The 19,928-nt window shown below is 46.2% G+C and overlaps 2 protein-coding genes across 3 annotated transcripts; one reads left to right on the top strand and one right to left on the bottom strand.

Moving 5' to 3' along the window:
* The first annotated feature begins 510 nt into the window (after positions 1-510).
* Positions 511-15,802, top strand: LOC136456551 (3-hydroxyisobutyryl-CoA hydrolase-like protein 5). 2 transcript variants are annotated; one of them, XM_066456455.1, is made up of 15 exons: positions 511-857; positions 983-1,066; positions 1,151-1,219; positions 1,725-1,785; positions 1,934-2,007; positions 2,086-2,169; positions 2,441-2,525; positions 2,730-2,815; positions 2,986-3,107; positions 3,215-3,275; positions 14,698-14,811; positions 15,041-15,142; positions 15,231-15,272; positions 15,374-15,480; positions 15,572-15,802. In XM_066456455.1, the coding sequence occupies exons 1-15, from the start codon at positions 627-629 to the stop codon at positions 15,618-15,620; spliced, it is 1,371 nt and encodes a 456-aa protein (XP_066312552.1). In that variant the 5' UTR covers positions 511-626; the 3' UTR covers positions 15,621-15,802. The 2 variants fall into 2 exon arrangements, with proteins under 2 accessions (XP_066312552.1, XP_066312553.1); XM_066456456.1 differs by having other exon boundaries at positions 520-857; positions 14,713-14,811.
* LOC136456552 (FBD-associated F-box protein At4g10400-like) lies at positions 15,800-18,736 on the bottom strand. The gene is made up of 3 exons (XM_066456457.1): positions 17,734-18,736; positions 16,331-16,489; positions 15,800-16,237 (listed from the first exon to the last, which is right to left on the bottom strand). Exons 1-3 carry the CDS (start codon positions 18,613-18,615, stop codon positions 15,929-15,931), a joined length of 1,350 nt encoding a protein of 449 aa, XP_066312554.1. The 5' UTR covers positions 18,616-18,736; the 3' UTR covers positions 15,800-15,928.
* Positions 18,737-19,928: the final 1,192 nt, after the last annotated feature.

Here is a 19,928-nt window from a genome sequence, read left to right on the forward strand (position 1 = left end):
GGAATTCAGAGGACTTCAATTCTATAGGAAAGTTTTTTATACACCTCTTTGGAACGAAAGATTGAATTTTGGAGAAAAATTAATACGAGGTTGGATCTTATGAAAACTAATATGAGGTTGGATCTTATGGAAACTTTGCTTTGTGTATATCTATCTCTCTGTTCCAATTCCTATATTTTTCTTTAGGATTGTCAGGGGATGCATGCAAACATAGAAATTTTGGAGAAAAACTAATACGAGGTTGGATCTTATGGAAACTTTGCTTTGTGTATAACTGTCTATCTCTCTATTCCGATTCCTATATTTTTCTTGTGTTTCATTTAAAGACTATATTAGAAAATTTCCTACACTATAGATTCTTGCAGAATTATAAGTTTTGTGTGACTTCAATCTTGTGTTTTTCATATTCCTGTGTTTGGAGAATCCTGCATTTCAAATGAGGCCTAAAATGTTGATGCCAAATGGGATTACTCAAGTCTTTAGACTATCGTCTCAAGAAAAGAAACGAAAAGACCTTATTTTTCTGGAAAAAAGGGGTCAGGAGCACTGCCACTGCCAGCCTGCGAGTCTGCGACTTCTGAGGCCAAGCCGCACCTACCCCCGCCCTGTTACTGCGAACTTGCTCCATGCCTCCACCTGCGACTCGCGAGCTCACCCTTCCACACTACCTACCCTCCTCTCTCCACCACCACACTGACCTACACACACCAAACACCCTCTGTCCACCAGGCCACCATTCACCTCCACCGCCAACAAATTCTTCTCAGCTCACCTCGCGTCGCAACACCAGTACGCACGTAGGAGGGAACCTCAAGCTTCAGCCGACCATGGCTCAGCAGCAAACAAATCCCGAGGAGGTACCACCGATCGATACAGCTGACTGATTGCACACCAAATCTCTTGCCTTCTCCTGCTGCTGCGTGCCAATTGGGCTTGATCAGCTAACCTAAGGGGAGCATGGCCCCGTGCTCTGCTGGTGCAGGTGGTCCTCGGACAGGAAGCCGGGGGCGCGAGGGTGATCACTCTCAACCGCCCGCGCCAGCTCAATGGCATCTCTGACAGAGTGGTGTGGCTCCTTGCCCCGTTTTCTGGTTCTTGAACTAGAACTTTCTTTGTGGTTCGATTGTGTGCGCGTGGTTTCTGCTTGTAGGTGTACCTCCTCGCGCAGTTCCTGGAGAAATGGGAGAAGGATGAGAACGCCAAATTAGTCATCTTTAAGGTGCGTACCTTCCATTGTAATATGAAATGGTATTTTGACAACGTTAGGCGCTAGTAATTGTTGGCACATCATATATGGTAGCACCATTGCATTGGCATATATATGTCCAATAGAAGCTGCTCTGCTGCTCTAGGACGGTATGGACCAAGGTCAGATTAGGTGTGTATTGTTAAAATTACGAGAGCCAAGAAAGTTGTCTGTTCTTTACCATCTGCAACAATGAATATTGAAGTTTGTAACTGCGTTGAACATTTTATGCTACAACGAAGAGAGTTTGTAACTTAAAATCTGACCACCTAATGTAATGTGCAACAATTTCGGTACCATCAAATCTTCTGTTCAGCAAGTTGGCAAGGGTATCAACGTACTGAGTTGACATGAGTGATCCATCTTGCTGGTGAAAGAAGATTTGCTATTGATCTGTTTTTATACATTATTAAGCAGTTGTCAGAAGCTCCAGGTAGACAAAGGTGATCATGTTATGTACTTGTTTGATTTTGAATAGGGAGCTGGACGTGCATTTTCTGCTGGTGGGGACCTAAAGATGTTTTATGAAGGGAAATCAAGTATGGACATTGCAGAACAATTGCATGGCATTGCTATCAAATCATTTCAATTTCTTACTAGCTCAATTGATTTCTGTTACCATGATGTGCATTTGCATACAATAAATCATGTCACTTAGGATTGGAGCTACAAATACTGCTTTTGCAGATGATTCCTGCCTCGAGGTTGTGTATAGAATGTATTGGCTTTGCTACCACATTCATACGTACAAGAAAACCACGGTATATGATTGCCAGAGAACCATTCATCTTTCTGAAGAAAATAATGTACTGAAACTCTACTATCCTATGTTCGTGTAGGTTGCTCTTGTTAATGGGCTTGTGATGGGTGGTGGTGCTGCTATGGTTGCGCCACTAAAGCTTGCAGTTGTCACAGAGAAAACAGTATGTGCCAAGAATACTTTTGAGGCCTGTATTATTTATAATCTATTTTACTTAACTCTTCTACATGTATTATCTTCATTGCATTTCTCATGATAAAACCTGTACTCTTGTGCACCTATTCATATGATCTTTTGTTATGTAAGCAGAGCATTATGTTATCAAGTTTTTTAATATTGAAAGGTTATCCACTTGATTGCCTATGAATGTGGTTCTGAATCCTTTTGGAGATTCTAACAGTGATCAACTTATATTCTCCTTTTCTTTTTGGTAGATCTTTGCTACTCCTGAGGCTAGTGTTGGATTGCACACAGATTGTAGCTTTTCCTACATCCATTCTCGGCTCCCTGGATATTTAGGTAAGTATTATATTATAAATTTTCATACATTGAAAGGTATGCATGAGCTTGATTGCTGAAATATTATAATGAAAAAACTGGCAATTGCAAATCAAATGTAGAGTGCTGTTTTTCATTTTTTAAAAATCAAATATATGACTGTGCGACATATATTTATGATGCATCTCATGAGTCATGACGATTTGTCTTCTTTTGAACTATCAGGCGAGTATCTGGCTTTAACTGGTGCTAGACTGAATGCGAAGGAAATGATTTCTGCTGGTCTTGCTACTCATTTTGTCAGTTCCGAAGTAAGACATTCAGCAGCTAGCATTTCTACTTCTATTCGCTTTGCTGCACTAATATCCACTTGGCTGCATGTGCAAACAATGGAAACTTGGGAGTAGAGACTGTCAGACTGCTTGTTAATAGTGGTTGCCTGTAGTTTTACTAATCAAAGCACTTGTGATATTTATTGCAGAAATTGGAAGAACTTGAAAAACGTCTACTGAATTTGGACACAGGTGATGAGTCTGCAGTCCGAGCTGTTATTGAAGAATTTTCAACAGATGTTCAACCTGATGAAGATAGTATTTTGAACAAGTACTGAATCTGATGATTATTTAAGATAGAACTTGTTACACATAAGATAAGTATCCTGCATATACTGAAAATAAATTTACATTGATATCTCAATCTTTCTTTGATAGGCTTTCAACTATCAACAAATGCTTCTCTGCGGAGACTGTTGAGGACATCATAAAGGCATTTGTAAGAATTCAACACTCATGCCATCCCACTTTATGCTGTGTGATTTCCATCAGTTTCTCAGACTATTCGTGATAACTGATGTGCTAGCTAGTGTTTATTCTACATTCTGTAATATGCCATGGTTTATTTAGACCTTGATTTTTTATTTTTTATTTTTTTATTATTTTTTTTGCAAAAGAGCTGCATACCTTAATCCTGATTTCAAACGAAAATCTGGTATAATTTGAAAGTGACCTGCCATTATTAATAAAACGAAACTAAAACCTTGTATAACGAGCTACCGATTTTTTCCAGCACCTAAGATGCTGAAGGACCGGAAACGGCGACCAGAGGGGGGGGGGGGGGGGGGTGAATGGGAGCCTCAAATTTCTTTCGAAATCTTCGACCACTGTCCCAACATCAATCCCCAAAAAGCATACACGAAAGACTTGATGACCACGACCCTAGAGAGGGGTGGATGCTCCCTCAGAACACAGCGGGTCACCACAGAGCAAACGGAACACAGATCAAAGCCCAAACAAGCAAACTCCCAAAAGAAAACAGCACTGCTCCTGCAAATATCGGACACGTCCGGTATTATATCGGACACGTCTGGTATTTTCCGGACACGTCCGGTATGATATCGGACACGTCCGGGATTTTCAGCAGCAAGCTGACCAAAAGAGAAAAATCCAAAACCCCATCAAACGGTGTCCAAAAATCATGAAATTTTAACCATAGCTCTTTAGACACCAAGGGAAGGTCTCCACAAAATTTCAGCTCAAAACTCCAAAGTGAGAAATATCGGACACGTCCGGTATGATATCGGACACGTCCGGTATGAACGAGCAGTTTCTCGGGAAAAATTAAATCAAGCCATAACTTGATCAAATCAACTCCAAATGACTTGCAATTTTGCACAAGAGTTCACAAGCGAGTAGAAAGGCAACCTCTAAAAGATTATAGCCCGAGACAAACTCTAACTCCGTGAATCGAAGGAATTGAAGAAAACCCCCAAGAAATAGGTCAAGAACTAAAATTGCCCGGATCTGCGATCTCGTGAGGAATTAGTGGATTTCCTTCGGTGGAAAGCTTCTACTCATGTCACTGATCGATCCAAGGCAACAAGAACGAACCAAAACCGTCCCAAATCGAAGAAACAAGAGGGGAAACAAGAAGGGACAAAAGGAGCTCGTGAAGAACACCAAAATCACATCAAGAACACAACTAAATCATGAATCCCGGAGGACATACGGTGGTTACGGCCACCGATTCCTTCAAAACCAAGTCACAATTTGAGTTGTGGACCTCTCTCATACATGGAAGCAAACTAGAGGAAGAAACCCTAAAGGAGAAAATGAAAACTGGAGGAGGTGAGGGAGATGGGGGCTCCCTCATCCTATTTAACAGGGCTATTACACATTCCCAGTTTTGCCCCTGGATACAAATGAGTTGAACCACTAAGCCTAAGGGCGTTGTTGTCCAACCCGGTGTAATCTTGATCCGACGGCCACTGCGCCTTCTCACCGGTAGCTTCGCCTCGACGCGAACTCCCCGATGCCGCCACGTGCCGTCCGTCCCTGCTCGGAACCTCCGCCCGGGTTTTGAGGCCTAAACCCGTAAACCGTCCATCCGATGGTTTTGAGGTCCAAACCATCAAACCGTCCGCGAGTAGCGTACTCCATACGCGTCCCCCGCCATCCGACGCATGTCACCGCTGTCCTCGACCGGCCGGCCCGCCAAGTCCTCCTGAGCCTCGCTCGACTCACGCGTCCGCCGTCTTGACCCGGTCAACACCGTCACTCCATGTCTTCTTGCACTTGTCGATGTCCCAAGTGTCAGCCACCGTGGCTAGTCACCCGGCCTCTGGGTCCCTCGGTCCAAGCCTCACGTCCGTCCTTCACCGCTCCCGGTCTATCGGCACGGCACGTCCTCCTTGACCTTCACCTCGCCGTCGACCACCGCATCCGAGCTCCACACCTGCACAACACAAGCCAAAAGACATGTCGCACACATAGCTTTCACCATGGTAGAATTAGTCACCACTCAACCTACTTCGTGGATCACATTGACAATCACTCATCACAAAACGAACACACAAGGGTACTTGTCAACCTTGTGTTCGCAATCTCCCCCTTGATGAGTGCATTGTCAACACCAATACACGAACAGCTTGAGCAAAAGAAAAAGAAGAAGAAGAGAAAAGAAAGAACTCACCCAAATGACCAAAAGCCAAAGAAAAGCCAAAAACTGGGTCATTTGAAGGTGAGCAAAACTTGGTCCCCAAAGACATGGGCAATGGCTCGACGCAACCAAGTAAAACAAAACTTGCCCTCAAGAAGAGGCAACGGGCTCAACGCCACTAGCAAAGCTCGAAAAGCCGAAAAACTGCTAGACCCTCCAGAAGAGGCAAAGGCTCAACACATCTAGCAAAACACCTCAAATGCAAAACTGCTAGACCCTCCAGAAGAGGCAAAGGCTCAACACATCTAGCAAAACACCTCAAATGCAACTTCCCCTGAACAAGTGCAATCTCTCTCAAATGAATGCATATCGCTCAACTTTAGATGACATTGTGAGTGTGGAAACTTCTCCCCCTTGTTGACACATGCACTTATCAAGCTAGAGCCCAAAGATTGCATCTTCCCCTCAAATTAAGCTATGAATGCAGAAATGCACGAATGCAGAAGCTTCAAGATTATAGTAAGTAGATTGAAAAGAGGCTCTAGTTGATGCTGTCATGTATATATAGCAACACATACAAGTGCTAGCAAATGCTCAAAGTGACCAAATGAGACGAAATATGGCATTTAAGCAATTTTGATCAAGTTTGAGCAATTTTAAAAGAGGGTTCACCACCAAAGGAGCACATAGCAAAAATAGACAGGAGATCGACCTTGTGCTACACATGTATGCAAAGTGAACTACCCCAAACAAAGTTCACACATCATGTCATGAGACAAACTTGTGGTTTGATCAAATTTTAGACACCAATTGAAATTTATCAGAATTATACAGCTTATTACCAAAGTTTGTCAGACAAGTGTGTGCGGGAGGTTATCTGTGCCACCAAAACCTGACTTAGCGACCATGTCAAGCCTATGCCAAAAGCAATCAGAAGCTTAAGACAATGATCTCGGTATCCATTACAGAGCTCAAGTTCACCAATAAGTGCAATTTGGAGCTGTCTCGATACTCTGACATAGGATAGTACAGACCCATCCCGATCTTTTCAATTCACTTAGTTTGATTTTCAAGTTTTAGCACAAATTCAAGTTTCTCAAGCAAGTGTGTAACTCAAGGTATGAGCCGTAGCAACTAAGCATATACATGAAGCAAGAAAAAGATCTCAACACATTCTACACATGCTAGTGCCACAAGTAGTGGTGAACACATTTCATGTTTCAACAAGTTTTAATCAAGTTCACAGTTTGGAAAATAAGCTTAGCTCATAACATGCATCAATTGATCAAGAGGAGCCTAAGCCAAAAGCACATCATGTATATCCATAACATCCCCAACAAGAGCATAGTGTCAATCTAGCTACTATAAGGATGAAGCTCAGGATGCAATATGATACATGATGATATGATATGCAAGTATGATATAAAAACAAAAACAAAGACTAAACTACAAAGAAAAGCAAAACTAGAATACAACAACCAAAGTTCCCCTCCTCTAAAAAGGGAAACAAACTCCAAGCTCCCCTCGCAAGCGAGCAAACTGGGCTTGGTCAAGTGGTTTGGTGAAGATATCTGCGAGCTGGTTTTGGGTATTAATGTGGTGCAGATCAATATCACCTTTCTCATAGTGGTCACGCAAGAAGTGAAAGCGAACTTCTATGTGCTTTGTCTTTGAGTGAAGGACTGGGTTTTTGGCTACACTTATGGCGCTGGTGCTATCACAAAACAAAGGCACTCGCCTAAACTCTAACCCAAAGTCTCTCAGAGTAGCTATCATCCAAAGCAACTGGGAACAACAAGCAGCAGCAGCAACATACTCAGCTTCTGTGGTGGATTGGGTGACGCTAGACTGCTTGCGAGAAGACCAAGACACAAGAGAAGATCCAAGAAACTGACAAGTCCCTGAAGTGGACTTCCTCTCAACACGACAACCAGCATAATCCGCATCAGAATACCCACAAAGAGAAAGAGAGGAGGAAGCTGAAAACCAAAGACCAAACTCGGGTGTGAAACGAAGGTACCTGAGGATCCGCTTGATGGCTTGACGATGAGACGTGCGCGGAGAAGACTGAAAACGCGCGCACAAGCAGACTGCGAATTGGATGTCTGGTCTCGTCGCCATTAGGTACAGCAGGGACCCGATCATGCTTCGGTATTCCTTCTGGTCCACTGCTTCTCCCTCCTTGTCCTCATCTAGGGCTGTCGTGGTTGACATGGGCGTTGAAAGAGGCTTGGCCTCACCCATATCAAATTTCTTGAGCACGTCCTTGGTGTACTTGCCTTGGTGCACAAACGTCCCCTCACGAGTTTGCTTGATTTGCAGCCCAAGGAAGAAAGTCAATTCGCCCATCATGCTCATCTCAAATTCCCTGCTCATAGTATCTGAAAACTTGGCAACAAGAGCATGAGAAGAGCCACCAAAGATTATATCATCCACGTATATCTGAACCAAAAGGATGTCTGTGCCTTGCTTGAGGAGGAACAAAGTCTTATCTACGGAACCCATCCTAAAACCCTTATCAAGCAAGAAAGCTTTCAAACGCTCATACTAGGCTCTCGGGGCTTGTTTCAAACCATACAAGGCTTTGTGGAGTTTAAAAACATGGTTGGGGTACTTTGGATTTTCAAAGCCAGGGGGTTGCCTCACATAAACCTCTTCCTCTATGTACCCATTCAAGAAGGCACTCTTTACATCCATCTGATACAGTTTGAACCCTTTCGAAGCTGCAAATGCTAAAAGAATCCTAATGGCTTCTAGACGGGCAACCGGAGCAAAGGTTTCTTCATAGTCTATTCCCTCTTTTTGGCAAAAACCCTGAGCCACTAATCTCGCCTTGTTTCTCACCACCACCCCATCCTCACTCTGCTTGTTCTTGTAAACCCACTTTGTACCTATGGGGTGGCACTCTGGTGGAGGTGGAACTAAAATCCACACTTGGTTCCGCTCAAAGTTCTCTAACTCCTCGTGCATAGTATTAACCCAATCGGCATTAGATAGTGCGTGTCCAATATTTCGAGGCTCAAAAGAAGCTACGAAAGCAGAATGAGCGAAATGGGAAATATGATAAGACTTGGAACGCGTTACCCTTTCGTCGATGTCGCCGATCATGGTCTGAGGAGGATGGCGTCGCTGGATATGTCGAGGTGCACCTAAAGACGAAGTCGCCTCCCCCTCATCCACAGCTGGGGCCTCCTCAGTCGATTGAGGGAGCGGCTCGCACGGACCCCATGAAGTAGAGGTGGAGGGCTCGGGGCCGTGAGCCGAAGTGGTCGAAGCTGGCTCGATCGGGGCAGCCGGTTGAGATGGCTTGGGATCATTCCAATCGACGTCATCGTCATCCTCAACAAAAATGCTATCACCCATCTCTTCATCACCTGCACGTTCAAAGACCGAAATAGAAGAGGGCATGGTTTCGTCGAAGGTGACTTCACAAGTCTCCACGACACGGTTAGTCTCAAGATTAAGCACACGGTACGCATGTGAATGAGAAGCGTAACCGAGAAATATACCGTCCGAAGATCTAGATTCAAACTTGTCAAGATTACCTTGCTTAAGAATGAAGCACCTACAACCGAAGACTCGAAAATGACTCACTTTGGGTGGACGCCCAAACCGCAATTCGTAGGATGTCTTCTTTAAGAAAGCACGAAGAAAAATGCGGTTTGAAACATGGCAGGCGGTGTTGATGGCTTCGGCCCAGTAACGCCTAGGAGTCCTATGCTCATCGAGCATCGTCCTGGCCATTTCAACCAAAGTCCGATTTTTGCGCTCAACAACACCATTCTGCTGAGGGACATAGGGCGAAGAAAACTGATGTTCAAGACCCAAGGAAGCACAAAAGGTGTCAAACTGAGAGTTTTTGAACTCAGTGCCATTGTCACTGCGGATAGCTCGTATGGCATTCTTTGGTAACTCAGTTTGCAACCTCAAGATCAAGTCACAAGCATGAGAAAATGCTTCGTCCTTGCCCTCCATGAAAAACACCCAAGAATAACGAGAAAAATCATCCACGATCACTAGAACGTACCACTTCCCTCCCTCTGACCGAACCCGAGCCGGACCAACAGTGTCCATATGGAGTAGCTCACCAGGTCTCGTGGTCATGACCTGAGTCACTGGAGGATGGGAAGCAGCCACCATCTTTCCGTGGCGACAGGGATGGCATACCAGATCCTTCTCAAACTTAAGTTTGGGCAATCCTCGGATCATGTCAAGAGAACTCAACCTCACTAGGAGATCGAAGCTCAAGTGACCAAGTCTCCTATGCCACTTCCACAAATCAGAAGAAGATCCGGCAACCAAACAGCGAGAAGAACCGAAAGACTGAGAGAAATCAGCTCTGAAAACTCGGCCAAAAGGAACGATCTGACAAACTAGATGTCCCTGAGAATCGAGCACACGAGAAAGTCCAGTCTTAAAGCGCATCTCAAACCCATCTTGAAGGAGTTGCGAAACAGAGAGCAAATTAAAATGCAGGCTTGAAACCAAAGCAACGTCCTTCAAGATAAAAGACTCATTGACCCGAATGGTCCCACGAGACAGCACCTTACCTTTGCTATTGTCCCCAAATGTGATGTACTCCTTGTATTGCATGGGGTCGAGGCTGGAGAACCATTTGGAACTTCCGGTCATGTGGCGCGAACAGCCGAAATCAACAAGCCACGTGTTCTCCAGGCCTCCGCTCTGCATCAATAGAAAGACAGGGGGTGAGCAAATGGCACAACACTGGGGTTAGTGAAATGAGGAGAATACCAGTGTTGAGTCATTTGCCCTGTAAAAGTGTTAGGAAAAACACCATACATGCCATGTCCCATTGGAGAGAAGCGATCACCACGTGGGGGAAAACGTGGTCCGCTAGGAGTGTGGAACTGAAAGCCACCGTCGCGAGGTCCAGAGTCATATAGATCATGACTTGGGCCACGCCGGGCACGACCACCACGTGGTCTCGCCACCTGAGGCCTAGCACCTTGAGGCATTGCACCTCTAGGCCTAACACTGTGCCTCTGAACAGGCGGTACATGTACGCCATGGGGAGGACGGTACATGTTCCGGTTGTTCAACTCGTACTCACGCCGCTCATCTCTCTTCCTCCTAAAGCAAAACTCAGCCAAATGACCATCTCTATGGCAATAGTCACAGTGGTACCTCACCTCTCTCTTGGATGGTGGTTGACTCACTCTCTTGTGGATGTGGTTTACTCTCTGAGGCTTTTTAGCTTTAGGAAGGGGTGCACTAGAGATGTTGGGTAGAGTATCGAGTGAGTTCCGAAAGTGGTTCGGTTTGGGAACCCAAACTTGCTTGGATGGTGGAGCTTTGGGTGGTTCTTCAAACACACCATCTTTGATCATAGGCTTGGTAGACTCTGGTGGAGGGATCTTGATCAATTTGGGAGTGTTGGTGGGTTTCTCACTTGGGTTCAAACCACTATGTTCACCAACCTTGCCATAGACATGCTCACCCTTCCCACCTATAGCAAAGCCTACTCCCGATGAGTCAGTTCCCCGCCTGAACTGGCTCACCATCATGCCCAACTGGGGCTCACTGCACGACACCCAGCTCAAGATGGACCGAAGTTGTGTGTTTTCTTCCTCGGTTCCCATCTTGTCGTGCCTGCAGGACTCAAGCTCCAACACCAAAGCTTCACATCGAACACATGTAGTGGTGATGCTATCTAAGTTGGCCTTCTCAAACTCAGCAAGTTTGGCAACCTTCTCTGCCAACTCAGATTGCAAGCCTGAGCAGGACTTGCACGCACCGAGCAACCCAGAACGAGACTTCAACTCATAACATTCATCAAGCAAAACAGCATACTTGGATTGCAAGTCAGAGAGGTTAGACATGTGTATAGCGCACTCATCGCACTCCTCCTCCTCTAACACCACTACACCACTCTTGGCAAGCTCCAACTCCTTCAAAGCAACCTCTAGCTGGTCCTTAAACTCTTTTCTCTCGCGGGCAGCACGCTTAAGCAACTTATCTTGACTCATCAATGTATCATTCATAGTATCAAGCTCAAGCATAAGTGAGTCAAGTGTGGGCGGTACCTCGTTTTCGTCGTCGTCGACGTCGACGTCCTTTTTGAGCTTTGCTCCATCGTCAACCGCTATAGTGCAAAACCCACCATGGTTTGCACCGGCGACAAAGCAGAGACCGTTGAGCTTGTCCTCGCGCTTCTTCTCGGACTCATCGTCGGTCGAGGGACAAGAAGAGTGATCATCGTCGGAGTCGTCGTCGAGGTCGCTGAGAGAGGCGAGGAAGGCGCGTTCTTGAGCTTTGGCCTTCCTGCGGTACGCCTTCTTGATCGCCTCCTTGTCGAAACCGCCCTTGGCCTTGTGCTTGCCAGAGGTGTAGTCGCGCTTATCCTTGCGCTTGCCGGAGTCGTACTTGTTGATGAAGGGCTTCTTCTTGGGGCAGTGCGCGACGAAGTGGTCCGGATCTCCACATCCATAGCATCCCTCCTTCGGGCCACCACTGCGTCGGCGATTCAAACGGTTGTTGTGAAACCGAGAGAACCGACTGATGACGAGTGCCAACTCATCATCCCCAAGAGACTCCAGCTGCTCCTCTGTGACTGACATCAAGCACGACAAAGAGAAAGAAGCTTGTGAAGGGTTAGTCAATGAACTTGAACCACTACCTGAGACCAAAGCCATGGTTGGTGCAGAGGGATTCTTGAGCTTGGCTTGGGTTTGGTAGTCGATCTCTGTGGACTTGAGCTTGCTGAAAAGCTCGTCAACGGTGAGGGTGTCGTAGTTGGCGGACTCGATGATCGCCGACACCTTCACATCCCATACCTTTCGATCAAGGGCATAGAGAAGCTTGAGCGCCCTCTCATGATCACTATAAGGTAGGTTGGCCTTGTTCGCTTTCATTTTGTTGACGATAGTCTGAAAGCAGGAAAACATGGCATCGATGGACTCGCCATCAAGCTAAGAGAAGTTCTCGTACTCGCGCTTGTACGTCTCGTAGAGTCTGGTCTTGACCTGTGCGGTCCCCTCGTGATAGCTCTGAAGCCTCACCCAGATCTCTCGAGCTGTAGTACAATCGGAGACACGCTCGAACTCAGAAAGCGAAAGACTCGAGAAAAGCACACTGCGAGCTTTGCTATTTGCGTTGTGCCGATCCTTGTGATCCTGGGTGGTACGGGCCGCGGTAGGGAGCACAACGTAAGTAGCATCCTCGCAAATTTCCCAGACGAGCCAATCAATCCCCTGGAGATGCGCAGACATGCGGATCTTCCAATAAGGATAGTTTGACCCATCGAAGTGCGGTGGTTTGCCAGAACCACGCTCCATGTCGCCTTCGTGGATCACGGACCGATTAAGGTGGAATGATCCTTAACCGGCTCTGATACCAATTGAAGGACCGGAAACGGCGATCAGAGGGGGGGGGGTGAATGGGAGCCTCAAATTTCTTTCGAAATCTTCGACCACTGTCCCAACATCAATCCCCAAAAAGCATACACGAAAGACTTGATGACCACGACCCTAGAGAGGGGTGGATGCTCCCTCAGAACACAGCGGGTCACCACAGAGCAAACGGAACACAGATCAAAGCCCAAACGAGCAAACTCCCAAAAGAAAACAGCACTGCTCCTGCAAATATCGGACACGTCCGGTATTATATCGGACACCTCTGGTATTTTCCGGACACGTCCGGTATGATATCGGACACGTCCGGGATTTTCAGCAGCAAGCTGACCAAAAGAGAAAAATCCAAAACCCCATCAAACGGTGTCCAAAAATCATGAAATTTTAACCATAGCTCTTTAGACACCAAGGGAAGGTCTCCACAAAATTTCAGCTCAAAACTCCAAAGTGAGAAATATCGGACACGTCCGGTATGATATCGGACACGTCCGGTATGAACGAGCAGTTTCTCGGGAAAAATTAAATCAAGCCATAACTTGATCAAATCAACTCCAAATGACTTGCAATTTTGCACAAGAGTTCACAAGCGAGTAGAAAGGCAACCTCTAAAAGATTATAGCCCGAGACAAACTCTAACTCCGTGAATCGAAGGAATTGAAGAAAACCCCCAAGAAATAGGTCAAGAACTAAAATTGCCCGGATCTGCGATCTCGTGAGGAATTAGTGGATTTCCTTCGGTGGAAAGCTTCTACTCATGTCACTGATCGATCCAAGGCAACAAGAACGAACCAAAACCGTCCCAAATCGAAGAAACAAGAGGGGAAACAAGAAGGGACAAAAGGAGCTCGTGAAGAACACCAAAATCACATCAAGAACACAACTAAATCATGAATCCCGGAGGACATACGGTGGTTACGGCCACCGATTCCTTCAAAACCAAGTCACTTTTTGAGTTGTGGACCTCTCTCATACATGGAAGCAAACTAGAGGAAGAAACCCTAAAGGAGAAAATGAAAACTGGAGGAGGTGAGGGAGATGGGGGCTCCCTCATCCTATTTAACAGGGCTATTACACATTCCCAGTTTTGCCCCTGGATACAAATGAGTTGAACCGCTAAGCCCAAGGGCGTTGTTGTCCAACCTGGTGTAATCTTGATCCGACGGCCACCGCGCCTTCTCACCGGTAGCTTCGCCTCGACGCGAACTCCCCGATGCCGCCACGTGCCGTCCGTCCCTCCTCGGAACCTCCGCCCGGGTTTTGAGGCCCAAACCCGTAAACCGTCCATCCGATGGTTTTGAGGTCCAAACCATCAAACCGTCCGCGAGTAGCGTACTCCATACGCGTCCCCCGCCATCCGACGCGTGTCACCGCTGTCCTCGACCGGCCGGCCCGCCAAGTCCTCCTGAGCCTCGCTCGACTCACGCGTCCGCCGTCTTGACCCGGTCAACACCGTCACTCCATGTCTTCTTGCACTTGTCGATGTCCCAAGTGTCAGCCACCGTGGCTAGTCACCCGGCCTCTGGGTCCCTCGGTCCAAGCCTCACGTCCGTCCTTCACCGCTCCCGGTCTGTCGGCACGGCACGTCCTCCTTGACCTTCACCTCGCCGTCGACCACCGCATCCGAGCTCCACACCTGCACAACACAAGCCAAAAGACATGTCGCACACATAGCTTTCGCCATGGTAGGATTAGTCACCACTCAACCTACTTCGTGGATCACATTGACAATCACTCATCACAAAACGAACACACAAGGGTACTTGTCAACCTTGTGTTCGCAGATGCATTTATCCTTTGTTGTAGCATCAAACCATCTCTGTACCACTGTCCTTGTAACATGGCAATTCTCTACTTTGCAGCATATGTGTATCATTAATCAAACACCTTAGTTTTCGTCACTGCAGGAATCAGAAGCTAGCATAGATGGAAACCAATGGATAGCTCCAGTCCTAAAGGGTCTGAGAAGATCATCGCCAACTGCACTGAAGATCACCCTGAGATCGGTACAATATCTCACATTATTGTTAACCTAATCAAATTTATCCCGTCGACCTCTATATTTTTGCTTGTCTATAAGGTGAAGGCTAGCGCAGCTCCCCCTCCATGACCACCTGCTTTATTCTTGTGAAAACTACTATTTTAGATTTATGTAATTATGCACTGCAGTGGATTTCTATGAGTTTTCGTTCCAGAAGTTAAGCTCTAGTTTCCTTGATGATTTGAAACTTTCAGATCAGAGAAGGTCGGAAACAGAGTTTGCCTGAATGTTTGACTAAGGAATTTAGGCTTACAATGAATATACTGCGGTCTGTTGTTAATGGGGATGTTTATGAGGTATGGAGGTCGTACCAATGAACTGCGGTTGCCTTAAAAATGAGTTTTGAACTTGGCCACTGACATTTTCAATTTGATTTTACGACAGGGTATTAGAGCTCTTAGCATTGATAAAGACAATGCCCCTAAGGTTCCTCTCTCTTTCTCCTTCCTCTCTGTAGCTCAATAATATATGTATATCGCTGTCATGCTCTCTCTCTTTTTTTAACTTCTCTATCTATGATGCCGCAGTGGAATCCCACTTCCCTTGAGGAGGTGAAGAACGAGGACATTGACCGTGTGTTCCAGCAGTTCAGTTCGGAGCAGGAGCTTCAGGTCCCATCAGATGATTCCAACAGGTGGGCTGTGACTTACCTCAAATCTCCGTCTCCCACATCACTCATGGATCCTACCTAGATAGCTAGCGCATTTGACATCGACAACGTGCAGGTGGAGAGGCAAATATGAGAACACGGTCTATGGCAGAGCTTCCTCCTAGTGACTGATTCCAGTCTTTTGTATCGTGGCAGCAGAGACCGATATTCCTTCGTACCACGGCATTACGGAAAATTCAGTTTGCGGCACGAATGTATTTCGAGTGTTTGTGTAGTGGGACGTTCTGCAAAGATTACACGATGACACACGAAGCAATAAATAAAAAGTATGATAAGTTTGATGTGACACCAAAGCAATTTATTGGTCTTGTAATTTCGTTGGTCAGTAATGAAATTCGGCTTTGCTGTGGTGGAAAAAAAAAATATCGCCAATCAGAGGCTCAAACCCTTAAAGCTATATATACTAACTCTATCAGGAGTACTCCAACTCCAAGTAGTAGTTTCTCTTGTACTTTGTAGATGTCCTCTCAATCGGGGATGTCCTAACTGACAGAATCTGTTTCACAGCAGCTAATTGGCTCTTGTCAAACTCCACCCCCACCTTCTTCAGTTGCTTTGCTACGGTTAGCAGATAAACAATCAGTTCCCTCTGATATTCTTGAGGCTTGAACCCAAGAAACTTGAACTGCTCCAAGCTGGTAGTCAGGCAAGATATACTTGCCAGCCTATCCTTGTGATCAGTGAAACGGGGCAAATCACTGCCATTGTCTGTTTCAGCAGCCTAGTACAGAAGGAAGGTGTGTTAGCGATAAACCAAAGATGAAACTTAAGATGATAAGGTTCTAATGTAAATAAGAAGGCTGGTGTTAGGTACCGAAAGAATGAATTTCTGTAGGTTAGGGCAGCTCTCAAGAAGCTTCAGCAGAAAAACAGGTTCTTGTTCACTTGAGAGATTCAAGCTCACTGATAGAATCCTCAAGTCTTGAAACATAACCGTCAACTTAGGGTTTTTTTCATATTCATATGACAATACCTGCAATAATATCAAGACATCCAACATATGACATAAATTCATACTCACAAGTACTGTATGCTATAAACTTCATATATGCTAGATTACTTTTTGTTGTGCCAGAATCCACATTGCTTAAAACTTTGAACTTTTACCGCACCAATAAATCACAATGAAGCATGTTAGCTTACCAGCATCATGCATTTTGGAGCATAAATAGATCATACTAAATTGCAACCAAGAAATTAGGAGATATAAATGTATTCTAAAGCTCAAGGTTAAATGCCCTGTCCTTCCTAGAAGCAAGTCTTTCAACAATATTTGTTGCATGTTTACTTAATTTCACGATATAAACACTATGATTCACTGAGTTTTCCCAGAACCCCAGACAAGCACAAAACATAAGAAATGACGAACTGAAATGTTTGCCTCGAAGGCTCTTCCATTGTTGTTGATGGCACATAAACACTAATCGCATGCTCCAGCCATTGTCTTGCAGTCCCTTGCTTCTTTTAAGTTTTAATGCTTTCTTTTCATATTGACATCGTTTAATCACATGAGTCTTTAGCATTGTGCATTTTTTTATGTAAAGGGCAGCTTTTTTATTTAAACTGAAACATTTAGAGCATGATAAACAACTGACCAGATGAACTCTGGCACCACATCAGCCCAAACAGCACTGACCTGTGACCTCAAGTTCCAATGATCTTGCGAAAGCATTAGCCACCCTATTACATGTTCTTCTAACAGTCTAACATGGCAACCAAAAAGTGATCTCTCACAGAGCAATTGGCATTGTTAACCAGGTTAAGGCAATCTCAGAGCACTTGATCTCTCAGGTGATTCTAGCGATTGATCTCTCACAGAGCATTTAAATGGAGGGTTTTAAGCATCGATTCTACATTATAACAGTTCTAGCTAAGATATATCCCATGCAACCACGAAATTATGATATGTCAATCCTACTCTAAGGCTCAAGATTGAATGCTCTGTCCTTCCTAATGCACATGTCTAGTTGATTTCAAGGTCTGAACTCTTATGAATTATGATTAATCTGAGCATCAGGTTGTGCTATAGAAGCACATGCTCAGAAAACTTTACAAACGAAAATGTTGCCTACTGCCAACTTTTGCTTATTCCTGATGTCATGCAATACATACCAACTTTATGCTTCCATCAACACAATCATGAAGAGGGTTCTTGTTGATAGTGGCAGCAAGCAAGTAGCAGTTAAGTTAACGTACGATGCAAGAGATCGAGCTCACCTTCATGGCGTGGCCTCTGAGCGTGAGGCACTCCAGCTTCACGGCAGCATCCAGGAACGGCCGAACCCTGAATGACTCCATTGACTTCTTCATACTCTTTGATTTGGAGATGTGCAGGTACACCTTCCTGATCTCTGGCGCAGGAGCCAGCTCCAGACTCTTCGCCCTACTCCGCGTGTACAGCGTGAGCACCCTGAGCCCCGACGCTCTAATCACGGTCCCCTCCAGCTTCAGCGTCGGCCTGAACACGAGGTTCTTCACGGAGGACGACTCCACCGTGCAGCCCTTGCCCGTGCCGTGCCCCGTGCAGTACTCCATCTCGAGCGTCTCGAGGCATGACGCGGAGGCGAGGATTTTGTTGACGTTATCCTGGTGGATGGCGACGCGGTGGAGCCTGAGCGTGCGGAGGCAGGGGCAGCTGACGTCGGACCACGGAGGCACGGCGCAGGTGTCGAGCGCGAGCACGACGAGGGATTTCACGGTGAGCACGTTCTTGGGCAACCGCGCGCGGCGGGTGAGGCGGAAGGAGAGCTCGGAGACACCGTGCAGGGCGGCGTCCTCGATGATGGGGCGGAAAGACGAGGGCGGGATGGCGCGGTGCGGGGCGAGGGCGAGACGGCGGATGAGGAGCGGCGGGGTGATCCGCAGAGGGTCCGGGAAGTGGGGCTCGTGGAGGGTGAGCGATTCAACGCGTTCGAGGAGCCGGGAGACCTCGTGGCGGAAGTGGCGGGACACGGCGGCGAGCCTGGCGGCGGAGCGGGTCGGGAGGCAGTTGAGGATGCTTCGGAGGAGGTCCTCGGTGAGGTGGGAGAAGCGATCGGGGCCCTCCCCGGCCGCGGCCCCCACGTGACGGCGGCGGCGCTTGCGGGGGCGGCGGCCCATCGGGGGCGGCTTGGAGTCGGAGACGGAGAAGGATTGGTGGGATGGATCCGGGGTCCGGCGTCCGGGGGCGTTGCAAGTTGCAGCAAGCTCTGGGGGATCCGGAGTATATAGAATATTGGCAAGCAAACCGATCTATACTGGCGAGAAACTAACAGCCCGTTCGCTTGGAGGTATCCGGCTTAACCAGAGTATTTTTCTCTCACGCTAAAGAGTCAAATGTACTTTTAATCATTGCTTATTAGCCAAATAAATCCAAAAAAAAAAAAACAGACCAGCCACAAACATCAGCCTCAAAGTCCAAAATCAGTATCAGGCCTACCGGACCCCGAAGTTTATATTGGTAAGAAAATCAATCTTTATTGGTAAGGAAACCAAATCTGTTCGGTTCGGACTTAAACATCAGCCTCAAAGTCTAGAACCAGTCCGCCAGATGAGGCCTATCGGGTCTCGGAGTATATATTGGCAAGAAAACCAATCTGTATTGGCAAGGAAACCAGATCTATCCGGTTCGAACTTGAACATTAGTCTCGAAGTCTGTGACATCCAGTCCAGTTTGGAATTTGACCCATAGTGACCCACGTGCATGCTAATGAGATATTTTGGGTTTTAGTCACACATTGGGTGTTAAAGGTCGGTTATAACAACATATAAGACTTCTAGATTCCATCCCGCCATCCTCGAATTAATTCTTTTACACGAAGTGATAACGTATAAAGTGGATCTTAGCCGTTTGGACTCTGATGAGGACGAGGATGAGGACTTACAAAGTCCAAAACCAGTCCACCATCCACCAAATGAGACCTACTAGGCCTATTACGGGTTATGCCACTTGGCCAGTAAGACCAGTCTCAATGGATAGTTTTATTGTGTTCTTTCCAAGACAATCAAACTTAAGGGGTGTTGGATGAGGCTCATCCAGAAGAGCTAGAGCTATTTTGGAGAAGCCACGTCATAATTTGGGACTCTTCCAAAACAGCTAGTTTTATTATGTTTTTTCCAAGACAATGAAACTTAAGGGGTGTTTGACGAGGCTCATTCGGAGGAGCTAGATTCGTTTTGGAGAAGCCACGTCATAATTCGTGGCTCCGCCAAAACGGCTTCGGCTACTTTGTTTTTCACTTAAAAACAGCTCTTCCGGCAAAATGTTTGAGCCGAAGCCAGGGAGGAGCCCTGCCAAATAGGCCCTTATATGAAACACCCACTCTCAATGCAAAGTTTTATTCTATCATTTTATAGGCATTTAATTTCATGACTAATTGATAGTTGGTAATTGTGCTAAGAGAGTTTCTTCATTTTGTCTCTCTCTTCTTAAA

Source organism: Miscanthus floridulus, chromosome 6, assembly GCF_019320115.1.
Source record: "Miscanthus floridulus cultivar M001 chromosome 6, ASM1932011v1, whole genome shotgun sequence".
NCBI lineage: Eukaryota > Viridiplantae > Streptophyta > Magnoliopsida > Poales > Poaceae > Miscanthus > Miscanthus floridulus.